This window comes from Aotus nancymaae, unplaced genomic scaffold (genome assembly GCF_030222135.1).
Source record: "Aotus nancymaae isolate 86718 unplaced genomic scaffold, 86718_ANA_hifiasm-v0.15.2.pri h1tg000041l, whole genome shotgun sequence".
Classification (NCBI taxonomy): domain Eukaryota; kingdom Metazoa; phylum Chordata; class Mammalia; order Primates; family Aotidae; genus Aotus; species Aotus nancymaae.
Genome location: NW_026988455.1, coordinates 28,236,730 through 28,253,050, shown reverse-complemented (window position 1 = coordinate 28,253,050; position 16,321 = coordinate 28,236,730). Strand labels below are relative to the sequence as shown.

Here is a 16,321-nt window from a genome sequence, read left to right as displayed (position 1 = left end):
CAGATTTATTTAACTGAAAACAACCCAAATCTCCAGCAATGGGAGCATGAATAAACAAATTGTAGCCTCTTCTTACAAAGGAATTCTATTCAGCAATAAAGAATGAACTATTTATTTTACATTTCAAAATAGCTAGAAGAGAATTATGTTCCCAACACAAAGAAAAGATAAATGTTTGATGTGATGGGTATTGCAATTACCCTGATTTGATCATTAAAGCTTTTATACATGTATAAAATATCACATGTACCCCAAAATATGTGCAACTATTACATGTCAATAAAAAAATTAAAATATTTTTAAAAGAATGAGCTACTTATGCAAGCTAAAACACAGTTGAATTTCAAAAACATTAAGCTAAGCGAGAGATCCCAGACACAAAAGATTACATATTATATGCTTCCAATTATTGTTAGGTTGGTGCAAAAGTTATGGCAAAACCCCAATGACTTTTGCACTAATCTAATAGAAATTCTAAAGAGGCAAAACTAATATACGGTCAGAAAAATCAGAACAATGGTTGCCTGATCAAGGATGTGGGGATTGACTGGGAAGGGACGAAAAGAAAGTTTGAGGTGATGAAAATATTCTGTAACTTAACATGGCGCGGTGATAAAGGTGTTTATACTTGTCAAAACTCATCAACCAGTGCACTCAAAGTCTGTACATTTTACTGTGTATAAATTCAACCTGAATTTTACACAAAGAAAGAAGAAAAACCACAGAGACAATAAGAAAAGCAATTCAAAATATTGGTATTGGTGTTGAGAAAGTGAATTGACTTCAATAACTGGACTAATAATTTATTTTACAAATCAGGTTTTTTCTTTTTTTGTTTTCAGCAACACTGAAAGAAAATTGATCAGTTGTCAGCAGACCATAACAAATATTTTAGATAATAAATCATTGTGTATTTTTGTCATATAACCCAGAAGAAATTCAGATTTGAGTGAAATAGCAAAACTACTCCAATCCATATTTACTTACCTATGTTAAAATATTTTTTGACATTTTTATAAAAATTTAAAAACAGAAAAATATGAAGGGGAAAAGAAAAGAGTAATCCAGAGTAAATGATGTGATAGTTCCCAGCTACAAGTTAACGTCTTTCTCTGTAAACCAAGAGAGTACAAGTTTTCTTTTTACTTTTTTCTAACTTTTCTTTTTTGTTGTTGTTTTTAATTTTACTTTAACTTCCAGGACACATGTGTAGAACGTGCAGGTTTGTTACATATACCTTATGTGTGCCATGGTGGTTTGCTGCACCTATTGACCCATCCTCTAAGTTCCCTCCCCTCGCCTCCCTACCCCCCAACAGGCCCTGGTGTGTGATGTTCCCCTCCCTATGACCATGTGTTCTCATTGTGCAACTCTCACTTATGAGTGAACTACCACTGTGAGTAGTGTTCAGTGTTTGGTTTTCTGTTCCTGTGTTAGTTTGGTGAGGATAATGGCTTACAGCTGCATCCATGTCCCTGAAAAGGACATGATCTAATTCCTTTTTCTGGCTGCGTAGTATTCCATGGTGTATATGGAGAGAACAAGTTTTCATCCCCAAAGTGCATCTGCTCTTGAGGTTTTTTTTTTGCAAGAAGTGTAGAAACCAAGTCTCCAACAATGTTATTGTCTCCAGCTATCATTTCTTTGGCCTACACAGTTTAGCTCTTCTCACTTCTAATTGTGGTAAATTAATAGTCTTTATTTTTCTCCTAACAATGTTGCTAGAAAACAAGTGTAGTGTGTTATGGCAAATAAATGAATAAAATTACATAATAAAGCATAAAGTTCCTATGTTTCCTGAGAAATGGGAACATGTTAAGCCTGGATTTTATTTATGTTCCGAAATGGCATTTGAGAAATTATTTGGCATGTCAGGTCCTAACACAGCAATGATACAAAAGAATTCTTATTTCTTAGTAATTAAAATCCAGCCAGATGGACAATCCCTTGACATCAGAGACATAATGTTTCACCACAGCTTCACTCAGTGGCCAAGAGACATCGTAGCTGCTTCCACTTTTTTAAAGTCTATATTATATTAAGAAAAATGATAATATATCAAAATAGTATTATATTTTGATATATTAACATTTATCACAAAACCGTGTTATATTTTATGTGTTGATATGCAGCAAATTAACACTATTAGCCTAAAAATTGCAATGAAATATGTCAAATTGCCAAAGTTGCAACATAACTATAGGATTTATAAAAATATATTTCATGGCGTACTTCTGATCATATGATTTGATAGTGAAGTACATGTTTAAAATTTCAAACCCATAAAAGTTGCTAGCTCTGCAACTTTGGAAATAACATTAAAAGTCTATACTTGAGACCCAAATATATGTTATTTCCAAGAAACACACTTTAAATATAAAGACCCAGAAAGATTTAAAGTAAATGGATAAGAAAGCTATACCATACTAACACTAATCAAAAGAAAGCTGGAGTGGCTGTGTCAATTTCAGAAAACAAGGCAGACTTCAGAACAAAGAAAATTATCAGAGATAAAGAAGAGGCATTATATAATAATAAAAGGGTTAATTCTCCAAGAATATACAATAATTTTAAACATGTATGCACCTAACAATAGAGAAATACACAAGCAAAACTGGAGAAATAGACAAATCCACTCTTACAGTTGGAGACTTCCATCCTTCCTCTTCAGTAACTGATAGATCAAACAGGCATAAAGCCATTAAAGATATAGATGACCTTAACAGGACTATCAAGCAACATGTTCTAATTGACTTTTTATTATGTTTTTATTTTTAAACTATGTTTTATTTAATTTTTAGTTTTTTAACTTAAAAATTTTTATTGTAGTAAAACATACATGAAACTTAACATTTTAACCTTTTTATTTTTGAGACATGCTCTTGCTTCATTGTCCATGCTAGAATCCAGTGGCACCATCTCAGTTCACCATCTTAGCACTCTAAATGTTAGCAATAAAAAGGAGTAAGCTCTGTAATCCCAGCACTTTGAGAGGCCGAGGCAGGCAGATCACAACATGAGGAGTTTGAGACCAGCCTGGCCAATATGGTGAAACCCTGTCTCTACTAAAAATATAAAAATTAGCCGGGTGTGGTGGTGCATGCCTGTAGTTCCAGCTACTTGGGAGGCTGAGGCAGAAGAATAACTTGAACCTAGGAGGCGGAGGTTGCAGTGAGCCGAGATCACGCCATTGCACTCCAGCCTGGGCAACAGAGCAAGACTCTGTCTCAAAAAAAAAAAAAAAAAAAAAAAGACAAAGGAATGAGCTATAGAGCTATGTAAAAAAGAATTCTTATGTATCACTGCTGCATTAGGACCTGACATGCCAAATAGTTTCTCAAATGCCATTTGGGAAGATAAATAAAATGAGGCTTAACATGTTCCCATTAGCTATAGGTTAACAGTTCTGAAACTACTATACATGCATATGGGACCTGAACAATTAAAGAAATGGATGGCAGATGGCAGAAGCTAGGGTCTCACTGTTGGAGTGGGAGGTTGCAGGTATGGAGAAGGCTAGATGAGCCATGCAACAATGGATTAGAGTTGAAGACATCGTCATGAACTCAGTTTAGTGTAATATAGATACAGATGTTTACATATAGAAATATTTATAGATACGTGTAGATGGGTGCGTATTCACATATTTATTGCCTTGCTCTGTCAGCTGAGAGGTTCTAGAAGCCACAACAATGAGCACTGAGTAGCAATGAGCACTTTTCCCCGATGCAACCCCCAGCATTTCACCTATCCACTTAATCCTTTAAGACTCACAATAGGCTATGTGCCCACCTCTTTGGACCCTAAATAAATAAAATGTGTACCTCATTTTATCCCATCCCACATCCTGAAACCATCTAGTAATAGTTTCATTTTCTTTTTTTAACTCAGTCAACATTAAGTTCCCACTGGAAACTATGTCTTTCTCATCTTGTATCATCTCTGCACACATTTGCTAGCATTTATTTGTGTTGCGGGTTGGGGGGTTGTGTTCAAAGCCTTTCTCCTATTTCCTGTGTACCTTCCAGGTTATTGAGTCTCAATGTGAGTGGCTGACCAAGTCTTTTTTCTCCAGACCATGTGGGTTTGCTTTTCCTTTTAGAAATTTTCCAAAATCCAAACAAACAATACCAATGAAATAAGACCTTAGCAAGAACAGATGCATTGCCTTTAACCATAAAAATAATTACTCCAACAGAAATACCAAGCAATGGCAAAGTAAGATCCGAGCATCTGGCAGCTTTGGCAGGTTCAGGATCTCTCGAAGCTCCTGCATCTTGCGTTTGCTGTGCAAACATCAAAAGCCCAGGTCCTATCCCTTAGAGCACAGCCAAAGCAGAATCTTAGAATAGAGTGCTGAGATGAAGAGGGGAGCTCAGAGACTTGCCCTTGACTTTGATGGCTGCAAGCATTTTCTTTGGAAGAAGGAGTTTTTGTGGTTTCAGAAGATCCAGAAGACTGCCCCTCCAAAGACACCTGGACTTCACACTTATTAATCTGTATGGCCCTGTGATAAATGGTTCCTCCAATTGTTAGCCAGGGGAATGGAAGTTGTAAAGTTAACTTTCATTAACCCAAAGCATAGAAGAGTTCAGAAGAATGATATTTCTCTACTCTCACTCTTTTGCCGAAACATCTCCTTTATATCTCTGGGATAACAATAACAGCCATTTTCCTCTTACAGAGATTGGTACACTAACATCGTTGGCTGTCACAATGACAGGTGTGAAAGGTATGCACATGTGTACCAAGTATCTGAACCACCCTCAGAGACAAACACAAACAGATGGGACCCAATATAAATATCTATTCGACAAATGACCAGAAAAATGTATTAATTTTATTGACTAATAGTTTAACAGTGAAGAGGCTGGCCAGACAGGAGTGAAAGATGCATTTTAGGATAGAATGAGAGATAACATTGCAAAGAAAACTTACATTGATTGATTTAAGAGCAGCTTAACATCCATTCAATAGATGCGGTGAATTTTGACAGGAAAATTATATACAAAGACTGCTAAAGCAAACCAACAGAGCATTAGGCTGCAGTATTTCATCCAAATGAGTTGTAGGACTTTTGAGTATGAAGGTGGTCTGAAAATACAAAATGAATTAGCTGTGAGGGAAAGAATATAAACAAAACAAACTTTGAAACAATGAAAGGGAATTATCATAGAATATGTCACATGAGGAAGCAAACAGATCTTAAAAGAATACATCTCTGCCTTTATGCATCTGTCCCTTCAATCACCCCTAGGAGTATTTGCTAGGACTCCAAGTCAGTGAAGAAGTCAAGAACCAGATAGAATAAAAGATAATAAATCTATTTTCTTCCAAAGAGAAAGAAGAGAAAGATTTTCTTCTCATCTGTGATACATCAAGAAGGGCTTAGAGCTTAACAAGAAGTTAGAATAATGGGACATGGGAGAATTGCAACCCTTTTATTTCAAATAAAACTATGTCTTCTAAAAACCAGATTTGTGTTTTATTTATTCTCAATCTTAAAGTTGTAACTTTAGGGCAATTATGAAAATAAAGCAATGCTCTGAACACTAGAATCTAGAAGTAATTAATAAGCCCTAATGATTCTATTGCCTTTAAGGGCCTTCAGGTCCCACATGTTTGAAGAGGGAAATTTATGTACCGAAATAATTCTAGAGAAAACAAGGAAAGTGCAGGAAATCCTGTCAAGTTACTCTGGAGAAAGACAGCTGCCTCCAAATATTCACTTTTTTCCCCTCTTGATGAAATTGGTGGAATCCTTCTTGATATTCTCAGTGCCTCATCCAGTACCTGGCCCATATTGAATGAATTGAGCCCTTAATGAGATGCCACTCAGGTGCCACCGTTTGAGAATATCAAAATGAATCAGAAACTTTCATTTCTCAAGAGCTCAGTATTTTATTTTTCAGGCAAAGGTCATATAGTCCAACAAAAATAGAATGATTTAGCATTTAGGAAAAGCATATTGAAAAAAGAAAGCTTTTGAACTCTGAAATAATTTTTTTTTTTTAGATTCAGACATACTAAGAGCCAAAGGTTTCTAAGAGAATAAGTCCATTCTTTTACAGACCAAAAGTTGTCACCTGGCTGGGCATGGTGATTCACACCTGTAATCCCAGCACTTTGGGAGGCCGAGGCAGGTGGATCATTTGAGGTCCAGAGTTCAAGACCAGCCTGGCTAACATAGTGAAGCCCTGCCTCCACAGAAGAATACAAAAAATAGACAGGCATGGTGGCACATGCCTGTAATCCCAGCTACTCAGGAGGCTGAGGCAGGAGACTTGTTTGAATCCGGGAGGTGGAGGTTGCAGTGAGCAGAACTCACACCACTGCACTCCAGTCTGAGTAGCAGAGTGAGACTCCATCTCAAAAAATAATAATAATAATCTTAAAAAAGTTACCACATCTGGCTGCAGATTGAATCACTTAAATCTTTTGTTTAAATGCCTTACATCAACCCCACTCACAATATTTATATTTAATTCTTCTAGATTGAGGCCCAGGCAACAGTATTTTGCCTAAGTATCTTAAGATAATTCCTACTTGCAATCAGGGTGGAGAAGCTCTAATATACGAACTTCAGGTATGAGGGGTGATCTGTCTTTCTCAGGAGCACAGCACCAGTGAGCAACAGACCAAGCCAAATCTTCTCCCAGCCCTATTTAATTTTAAATTTGAAGATAGAACATATTTTCCTTAACAGTTTGGAGCTTGGCGTTTACATTGTAAGCATCCAGACGTTTGGTTGTTGTGCCACCATACATTTTTTGCCTTGAACCTTACGAATATTAGGAAGTACCAAAACCAAAGGCACATTCTATAGGAAACTACACACATCCTCACACCTCAGAAGATCCACCTCTTTCTCAGTTTAACTGAACAGAGGAAGGACCAGAAGAAGCTCGAGCAGACAGTGGAGGAGATGAAGCAAAATGAAACTACTGCAATGAAGAAGCAACAGGAATTAATGGATGAAAACTTTGACCTGTCAAGAAGACTGAGTGAGAACAAAATGATATGTAATGTTCTGCAGAGAGAGAAAGAGAGATTGGAAGGAGAAAATGATCTTTTGCAGAGGGAGAACAGCAGATTGCTCAGTTACATGGGTCTGGATTTTAATTCTTTGCCGTATCAAGTACCTACTTCAGATGAAGGAGACGCAGGACAAAATCCAGGACTTGTCTATGGAAACTCATATTCTGGTATCCAAGAAAGTTCTTCCCCAAGCCCACTCTCCATCGAGAAATGCCCCATCTGCAAAGCAGATGGTATTTGTGATCACACCTTGGAGCAACAGCAGATGCAGGCCCTTTGTCTGAATTGTCCAATTTGTGGCAAGACCTTCCCAGCAAGAGAGAAGCAGATCTTTGAAGACCACGTGTTCTGCCACTCTCTATGAGCGTCCCAGCCTCTTGGATATATACAGAGATTTTATAGAGTAGAACCTATAGCTTCTACCATGAGTTATATGAGTCAAGATCCTGCCTAACCTGAAATTACTAGAGATTTACTCAGCCCGGCTGCCACTAACAGTGGAGTCATGTCACTTATCTGAAGGACACTGTTAAGAGTTTCTGGTGCCATCCTGTGGGTTACTACCTTTAAGTTACATAACGTTAGCTGTATCATCCTCTCACCTATCATTCTTCCGGGGGGTCTTCAGTACAAGGTCCCTGGGATGGAGCCAACCTAGGTATTCACAACAGGCCTGACTTGACACTAAATCATTAGTTTTCCAAGTTGTCCCACTGCCATTCAGGGGCAGGCCTTGAGTGTATTTGTTCTCAGTCCTAACCCTGGAGCCAGAGATTGGTCCGAGGTTGAGAATTCCTTTCTCCTCCTACTCCTCAATCAGTTGCTTTCTCCAGCTGATTGCTTTAGACTAGCCAAAAGGCACAGCAAAGAGCTCAGAAGTCCAATTTGGATACCAAAGGTTTCTCATGTAAATTTCTCAGCCCCAAAAGAAGCATCTTATTCCTGAACCTTAGACAGGAAGTATTATTTCAGTCACAGAAGGCTTTTCTGGGTACCTCTGGTTAGCACTTTCTACTCTCTGATCTTTCTATGTACATAACTTTTATTGTTATAAATCCTTTCTTAATGGTTAAATAGGGATTGTTAGAAACTATGGGTTTGCAGTTTTCTGAGCAGGTGAGTTTTGAATATGGATAAGTCAGAATAATGAGACAACTATTGTTAATCACTTTCATACTAAAAATAAATTACTCTTCTGTTTCAGGGACTTAGGTAATTTAAAATAAACTTTCAGTTTATGGCCTTTTAAAAAAGAAAGAAGATCCATTTGCAGTCAAAGTCATTTTCAGAAGCTTGGAGGGAGAGATCTGGGGTTGGATCTGGAGGTAAAATGCTAGCCAATTTGAACCCTGGTCTGGGCTGACCCAATTGTTACCTACCTAGGGCTTTGTCTAAGACGATTTCCTTTGAGCCTCTTGGAATGACAAGCTCTTGAAAAGCCCCCAGGCCATCAGCCATCAGAGAGGGAAACTGAGGTTCATGGAAGGAAAGGATCTAAACCAATATAGGGGTGACAGGCAGCCTGGGCTACCCCATGTGCCCCTGCACCCTGGCCATCCACCTCTGGTTAGGAACTGGGCTCCCCAAATGGTCTTCTCCATGCCCCTCCATAATCCAAGCCAAGTTGCATGCATTTTGCTGAATCTTAATTTCTATGAATGAGGACAATCCTGCTACCTCCCAAATGTATACAAGGACAAAGAACTGTTCCTGGGCCCAGTTTTTGCAGCCCTAACAAAAAATCTCTCCATCAAGAAGTAGACAGACAGACTCTGGAAGAGTCCTGGCCCTGTATTCAGAGTGGCCACAGGATCACATGGCCACAGCCTCAGCTCTGACATCCATGAATTCTGAATGTGTGATGTGATCTTCCAGTGCTAACTGGAGCACTGAGGCTATGCTTCTCATGTGTGAGGGCCTTCATCCCTGGAAGGACTGAATTTGGGAGCAGAGACTTCCCTTGTTTACCTAACTCCACACCTTCACTTTGCAATTCTCTCCCTCTCACACAACACCTGTCTCACTCTCAAGAGTTCTAATCACCCTTACCCACACTTTTAGGTTGGTGTTCAGTGCAGAGGTACCAACCGAATTCTCTTCCTCATCCACCAATGGTTCTACTCCTGAGACAATGGGAAGCATGAGAGGAAAAGACTGGCAAGGCTTGGGAAACTGAGGTGCATCCCCACCTGCTAGGACCCCCTCTCACCTCCAGTCTCCCAATGTCCCCACTCAAAAGAGCTTGAGTATTTATCTAATTGTATATTAGATGGTCATCAAATGAAATTGTGTTTTCAAACTCTATATAATTTAAACACATCTATTTCATTTGGGGTTTTTCAAAATATTATTTTCCATTTCTGAAAATTTTCATGAATTTAATTTGAAAACATACTCAACCTTGGAAAAATTCCTTGAGAAACTTTGATTATTTTAAAGTTCTAGTTTCACAAAGTGAAAAAGAGAACCATCTGACAGCAACTAAATCCATTGGGGTATCGGGGGGGAAACCAAGACATTATCTCATTCAAGAAGGCAATTTAAAACATTTTCACAGATAATAGATACTATAAATCTTTTTCTGATCCACTAACACATTTTTTTTCAGATAACAAACAGCTGATTTGTATACATAAAACCCCCAAATTCTTATTTTATTCTTATAGTTCACGTAGATTGATCAAAGTTGACTGTCTGATGAAACCAATGGAATTTCCCTTGATTTTTGTGCACTTTAGTTTCTAGTGCTGACATTGAGAGAAATCAGGGAAACTCTTTGGTCCCGGAGCAAATTTTTTTTAACTTTTATTTTAGGTTCAGGGGTACATGTGCAGGATTGTTGTATTGGTAAACTGTGTGTCATGGAGTTTTGGTGTACAGATTATTTCATCACCCAGGTAATAAACAAAGTAGCTGACAGGTATTCTTTCTGCTCCTCTCCCTCCTCCCACTCTCAGCTCTCAAGTATGCCCCGGTGTCCTTTGTTCCCCTTTATGTGCCCATGTGTTCTCATTGTTTACCTCTGTATTAGTCACTGTACTCTAGAGGGACAGAACTAATAGGATAGATACATATTTAAAAGGGAATTTATTAAGTAGTATTAGCTCACACAGTCACAAGATCCCACAATAGGCCATCTGCAAGCTGAGGAGCAAGAAAGCCAGTCCAAGTTCCAAAGCTGAAGAACTTGGAGACCAATGTTTGAGGGCAGGAAGCATTCAGCATAGGGGAAAGAGGCAGGCTGGGAGGCTAAGCCAGTGTAGCCTTTTCACGTTTTTCCGCCTGCTTTGTATTCGCCGGCAGCTGATTAGATGGTGCCCACCCAGATTGAGGGTGGGTCTGCCTTCCTCAGCCCACTGACTGAAATGTTAATCTCCTTTGGCAACACCCTCACAGACACACCCAGGATCAATACTTTGTATCCTTCAATCCAACCAAGATGATACTCAGTATTAACCATCACAAGTCCACACCGTTGTTAACTTGAACCAATACACACACATCTCCTGATATCAAACACAACCTTCAAATAAAGATAATAATGTCATAATTACACCTAACATAATACAACTATCCTTTATACAACCGAAAACACACCAATCCCCAACCCAAATGCCATTATATAAAGGTAACGATACTTAAATGCTGATATGAAGTCAATGAATTTCATGGCACATGAAAAAGGACAAAGGAAATAAAATGAAGATTTTTCTTAGAACAAGTGTGTATGTATACATGCACGAACACGTTTTTAACAAAAGAAGGAGGAAATATTCATGACAATTACAGTACTCATTTCTGCAGCGGGTCCCCTGGTTGTAGCTGGTATTCATGACTACCTTCTTCTACTACACATGCTGTATTCCCTTTGCCTTCAGCAAGCACCTCAGCAGATTATAGTCTTGTCCTGGTGGAATGACCCGAACCAGCATTTCTGAAGGGTCTGGGCTATTTGTAGTCCTGCCTGGATTGGGCTGTTGTAGTTTCCCATTGACCTTAATCACTGCTCATGGTAATACTAACAGATGCTGATCTACTGTCTTCTATGCGTACTCTTCCTTCCCTCCATTGTGGAATAGTAGACTGATTTCATCTTCATAGTTCAGGTCAATTACCCCAGCCAACACTGTAACTCCCTTATTAAAGCCTGTTGATTTAAAGGTAGGAGGAGCCCCAAGTGTTCAGGTGGCAATCTTAACTTGCAGTTTAATGGAATTGCTGTTGTGTCTCCTGGTGGCAGCATTCCTCCCTCTGGAACTAAGTAAGACCTCAAGGCCAGCAGAACGTAATGTTGAGAGAAGAGGAAGCAAAAACTTTGCTATTGTATGGGTGGCACCACTCACCATCACTGGGGGCAATGGTGAGTGGTGTGCCACTGCCACTTCCACCCCTTGATTCCTGGACCTGTGAATCCTGGCTATGAGAGATTCAGTACCATATGTTGGATGCCGATTCAGAGTACACACAACTTTCAGAAGAACTTTGCCCCAGCCCTACAAAGTATTGTCACCTAGTTGGCATTGTTATTGTGACTTCAAATGGCCATTCTACCATTCTATCAATCCAGCTGCTTCAGGATGATGGGGAACATGGTAAGACTAGTGACTTCCATGAGCATGAGCTCACAGCTGCACTTCCTTAGCCATAAAGTGAGTGCCTTGGTCAGAGGCAGTGCTGTGTGGAGTACCATGTTGGTGGATAAGACATTCCATGAGTCCATGAATGACAGTCTTGGCAGAGGCACTGTGTGCAGGTTAGGCAAACGTATATCTGGAGGAAGTGTCTATTCCAGTGAGGACAAACTTCTGCCCTTTCAGTGATGGAAGAAGTCCAGTATAATCAACCTGCTACTGGGTAGCTGACTGATCACTCCAAGGAGTGGTGCCATAACAAGGGCTCAGCGTTGGTCTCTCCTGCTGGAAAATTTGGCACTTGGCAGTAGCTGTAACCAGGTCAGCCTTGGCAAGTGAGCCCATGTGTAACTTCCATCCCTGCCACCATGGCCACTTTGTTCATGGGCCCATTGGGCAATGACAGGAGTAGCTGGAAAAAGAGGCTGAGTGGTGTCCACAAAACAGGTCATCCTATCCACTTGCTTATTAAAATCCTCCTCTGCTGAGATCACCTGTTGATGAACACTCACATGGGATACAAATATCTTCACAGTTTTTGACCTCTCAGAGAGGTCCATCCACATACCTCTTCCCCAAATTTCTTTGTCACCAATTTTCCAATCATGCTTCTTCCAAAACCCTGACCATCCAGCCAAACCATTGGCTACAGCCCGTGAATCAGTATACGATCACTCATCTGGCTATTTCTCCTTCCATGCAAAATGCACAACCAGGTGTACTGCTCAAAATTCCACCCCCTGGGAAGATTTCCCTTCATGCTGCTCTTCATGCTGCCCAAGAAAGAAGCTGTGGTGCTGCAGCTGTCCACACTCGAATGGTGCCTGCATATCATGCAGAACCATCTGTGAACCAGGCCCTACTCTTCTCTTTCTCTGTCAACTGATCATAGGGAACTCCCCATGAGGCCATCGGTGCAGGCTGGGGAAGAGAAGGCAGGGTGGCAGGAGTGGATACCATGGGCATGTGAGCCACTTCCTCATGTAACTTACTTGTGCCTTCATGAATTGCTCAAGCCCAGTCACATATATACCACTTCCCTTTGATGATGAAATGCTGCTGTGCATGACCCACTTTATGGCTTGATGGGTCAGAAAGCACCCAGTAGCTGTTAGTTGGTAGAGGGAAATTCAGGCTACCGTCACGAAACCTGCAGATTAAATTATTTTCTCCTCCTAACTTGTGTAGGTTCACAGTGTTCCCTTCTGATAGAGCTTTTTGCCTGTGTTGTAAAGTTCTTTGGCTGAGATGGGTGACAAAGATACTAACAAAGAACCAAGACAGAAATTAAACTTTTCCTATTGTGAGGAGGAGACTGAGACTGAAGGGCAGAAGAAAGCACAAGAAAGCAGGGAGGCTTCAAGCCAAACCCTAGAGAACGGTGAAGTGCAGGATTCAGAGGCAAAGCATACACCACCTCGGACTCCCCTTAGGAGTGTGCATGAGCTCGACACATCATGGGAAAAAGACAAAGAAAGTCCAGATCAGATTCTTAGGACTCCAGTGTCACACCCTCTCACATGTCCTGAGACACCAGCCCAACCAGACAGCAGGAGCAAGCAGTGTCACACCCTCTCACATGTCCTGAGACACCAGCCCAACCAGACAGCAGGAGCAAGCTGCTGCCCAGTGACAGCTCCTCTACTCCCAAAAGAATGCTGAGTCGGTTGGCGATTTCTCCAACAGGGAAGCTTCTCTCCAGAGGCCCTAAGCATTTGAAGCTCACACCTGCTCCCCTCAGGGATGAGATGGCCTCATTTTCATTGGTCAATATTAATCCCTTCACTCCAGAGTCCTATAGAAAATTATTTCTTCAATCTGGTGGGAAGAGGAAAATTCGAGGAGATCTTGAGGAAGCTGGTCCAGAGGAAGGCAAGGGAGGGCTGCCTGCCAAGAGATGTGTTTTACGAGAAACCAACATGGCTTCTCGCTATGAAAAATAATTCTTGGAGGTAGAAAAAATTGGAGTTGGTGAATTTGGTTCGGTCTACAAGTGCATTAAGAGGCTGAATGGATGTGTTTATGCAATAAAGCGCTCTATGAAAACTTTGGCAGAATTATCAAGCGAGAATTTGGTTTGCATGAAGTTTATGCTTATGCAGTGCTTGGACATCATCCCAATGTGGTACGTTACTATTCCTCATGGGTAGAAGATGACCACACGATCATTCAGAGTGAATACTGCTATGGTGGGAGTCTGCAAGCTGCTATATCTGAAAACACTAAGTTTCACAATCATTTCCAAGAGCCAAAACTCAAGGACATCCTTCTACAGATTTCCCTTGGACTTAAGTACATCCACAACTCTGGCATGGTACACCGGGACATCAAACCTAGTCATATTTTCATTTGTCACAAGATGCAAAGTGACTCCTCTGGAGTCATAGAAGAAGTTGCAAATGAAGCTGATTGGTTTCTCTCTGCCAATGTGATATATAAAATTGGTGACCTGGGCCATGCAACATCAATAAGTAAACCGGAAGTGGAGGAAGGAGATAATCGCTTCCTGGCTAATGAGATAGACAGTTTAGGTCGCATGGTGACTTGATGACCCAGAGTCAAACGTTCAGTTTCCACCAAAGCCCAGTAACTGGCCAAGAGCTGTCTCTCAAAAGAAGAGTAATTATCTGCAGAAGATGGCAGGGCCTTGCTCCAAAATCCTAGAGGCCTCCGCTGGGATTCACCTATGGGGGCATCCCTATCTGCCACTGACATCTCAAGCACCATTGGATCTGCTGGGTCATATGGCCCAAGTGGCAGAGCAGCTTGCGCAGCAGCCTGGACCTATTGCAAAGCCTTCTCCTGTTCTGGACCCCACTCAAAACTTACTGGCTTTTGGGTGACTCAATAAATGGGCTAGAGTAACACACCCAAATGAAGAATGTGCTTCCTTCAAAATCCAAATAGGCCCACTAGGTGCTGTGCCTCTTTCTTGGTTGTAGCAGGAGCCAAATGCAGCTAGTTATCCATTACCTTAGAAGGAATATCTCGACAGACTCCACACCACTGTATCCTTAGAAATTTTACTGAGGTAGAAGCTCCCTGCATTTTAGTCAGATTTATTTCCATCCTCTGGCATGCAAATGTTTCATGAGTAAGTCCAGTGTGTTTGCTATTTCTTGCTCACTGGATCCAGTCAGCATAATGTTATCAATGTAACAAACCAGTGTGACATCTTGTGGGAGTGAAAAGTGATCAAGGTCTCTCCAAATGAGATTATAACACAAAGCCAGGGAGTTCATATACCCCTGAGGTAGGACAGTAAAGGTATATGGCTGACCTTGCCAGCTGAAGGCAAGTTGTTTCTTGTGGACCTTATGGACAAGAATGGAGAAAAAGACATTTGCCAAGTCAATGGCTGCATACCACATACAAGGAAATGTGTCAATTTGCTCAGGCAATGAAACCACATCTGAAGCCGGGCGCGGTGGCTCACGCCTGTAATCCCAGCACTCTGGGAGGCCGAGGCGGGTGGATCACGAGGTCAAGAAATCGAGACCATCCTGGTCAACATGGTGAAACCCCGTCTCTACTAAAAATACAAAAATTAGCCGGGCATGGTGGCGCGTGCCTGCAATCCCAGCTACTCAGGAGGCTGAGGCAGGAGAATTGCCTGAACCCAGGAGGCAGAGGTTGCGGTGAGCCGAGATCGTGCCATTGCACTCCAGCCTGGGTAACAAGAGTGAAACTCTGTCTCAGGGAAAAAAAAAAAAAGAAACCACATCTGGTACAGTAGCTGCAATCAGAGTCAGCACTTGGTTAAGCTTGTGATAATCCACCGTCATTCTTCAAGATCCATCTGTCTTCTGCACAGGCCAAATGGGAGAGTTGAATGGGGATGTGATGGGAATCACCACTCCTGCATCTTTCAAGTCCTCGATGGTAGCACTAATCCCTGCAGTCCCTCCAGGGATGCAACATTGTTTTTGATTTACGTTTTTCTAGGTAGGAGCAGCTCTGATGGCTTCCATTTGGCCTTTCCCACCATAATAGCCCTCACTGTACCAATCAGGGAGCCAGTGTGGGGGGTCCTGCCAGCTGCTAAGTATGTCTATGCCAATTATGCATTCTACAACTGGGGAATTGACCACAAGATGAGTCCGGGGACCCACTGGCCCCACTGTAAGTCGGATCCAAGCTAAAACTCCATTAATTACCTGACCTCCCTAAGCCCTTACTTTAACTGGAGGATCACAATGATGTTTTGGGTCCCCTGGAATCAACGTCAGCTCAGAGCCAGTGTCCAGTAGCCCCTGAAATGGCTGATCATTTCCCTTTCCCCAGTGCCCAGCTGTCCTGGAAAAGGCTGACAGTCTCCTTGGGGAAGGATAGAAGAAAGATTAACAGCATAAATTGTCAGTAATGTAGTGGGGTCCTTCCTCAAGGGTACTCAGCCTCTCCTCATTTCAAGGGGTTCTGCTGTAAACTGGCTCAAGTCTGGAAATTGATTGAGGGGTTGTAATTCTCTGTTTTTATAATTCAAATTAGTCTTTTGTCCATTTGACCTGGTTTTTTGCTTATATTAAGTGGAAATGCAGTAGGCTTCCTATCAATTTCACTTCTAGGAATAGCATGATTAATTAGCCAATGCCAGAGCACTACATGAGTCAGAGTATTCTGATTGCTGCTTTGCCTCTGCTGTCCATTATGGT

The 16,321-nt window shown here is 41.1% G+C and overlaps 1 protein-coding gene and 1 pseudogene across 1 annotated transcript in view; both read left to right on the top strand.

The window, feature by feature from the left end:
• Positions 1–7,864, top strand: part of LOC105730722 (calcium-binding and coiled-coil domain-containing protein 2-like) — a 44,278-nt gene extending 36,414 nt beyond the window's left edge. The window contains exon 2 of the mRNA XM_021676047.2: positions 6,827–7,864. Within this exon, the coding sequence (XP_021531722.2) occupies positions 6,827–7,402 (576 nt within the window). The 3' untranslated portion in view covers positions 7,403–7,864. The remainder of the gene's footprint in view (positions 1–6,826) is intronic.
• Positions 7,865–12,917: 5,053 nt separating this feature from the next.
• On the top strand, positions 12,918–15,811 carry LOC105730721 (wee1-like protein kinase 2; annotated as a pseudogene).
• The last annotated feature ends 510 nt before the right edge of the window (positions 15,812–16,321 follow it).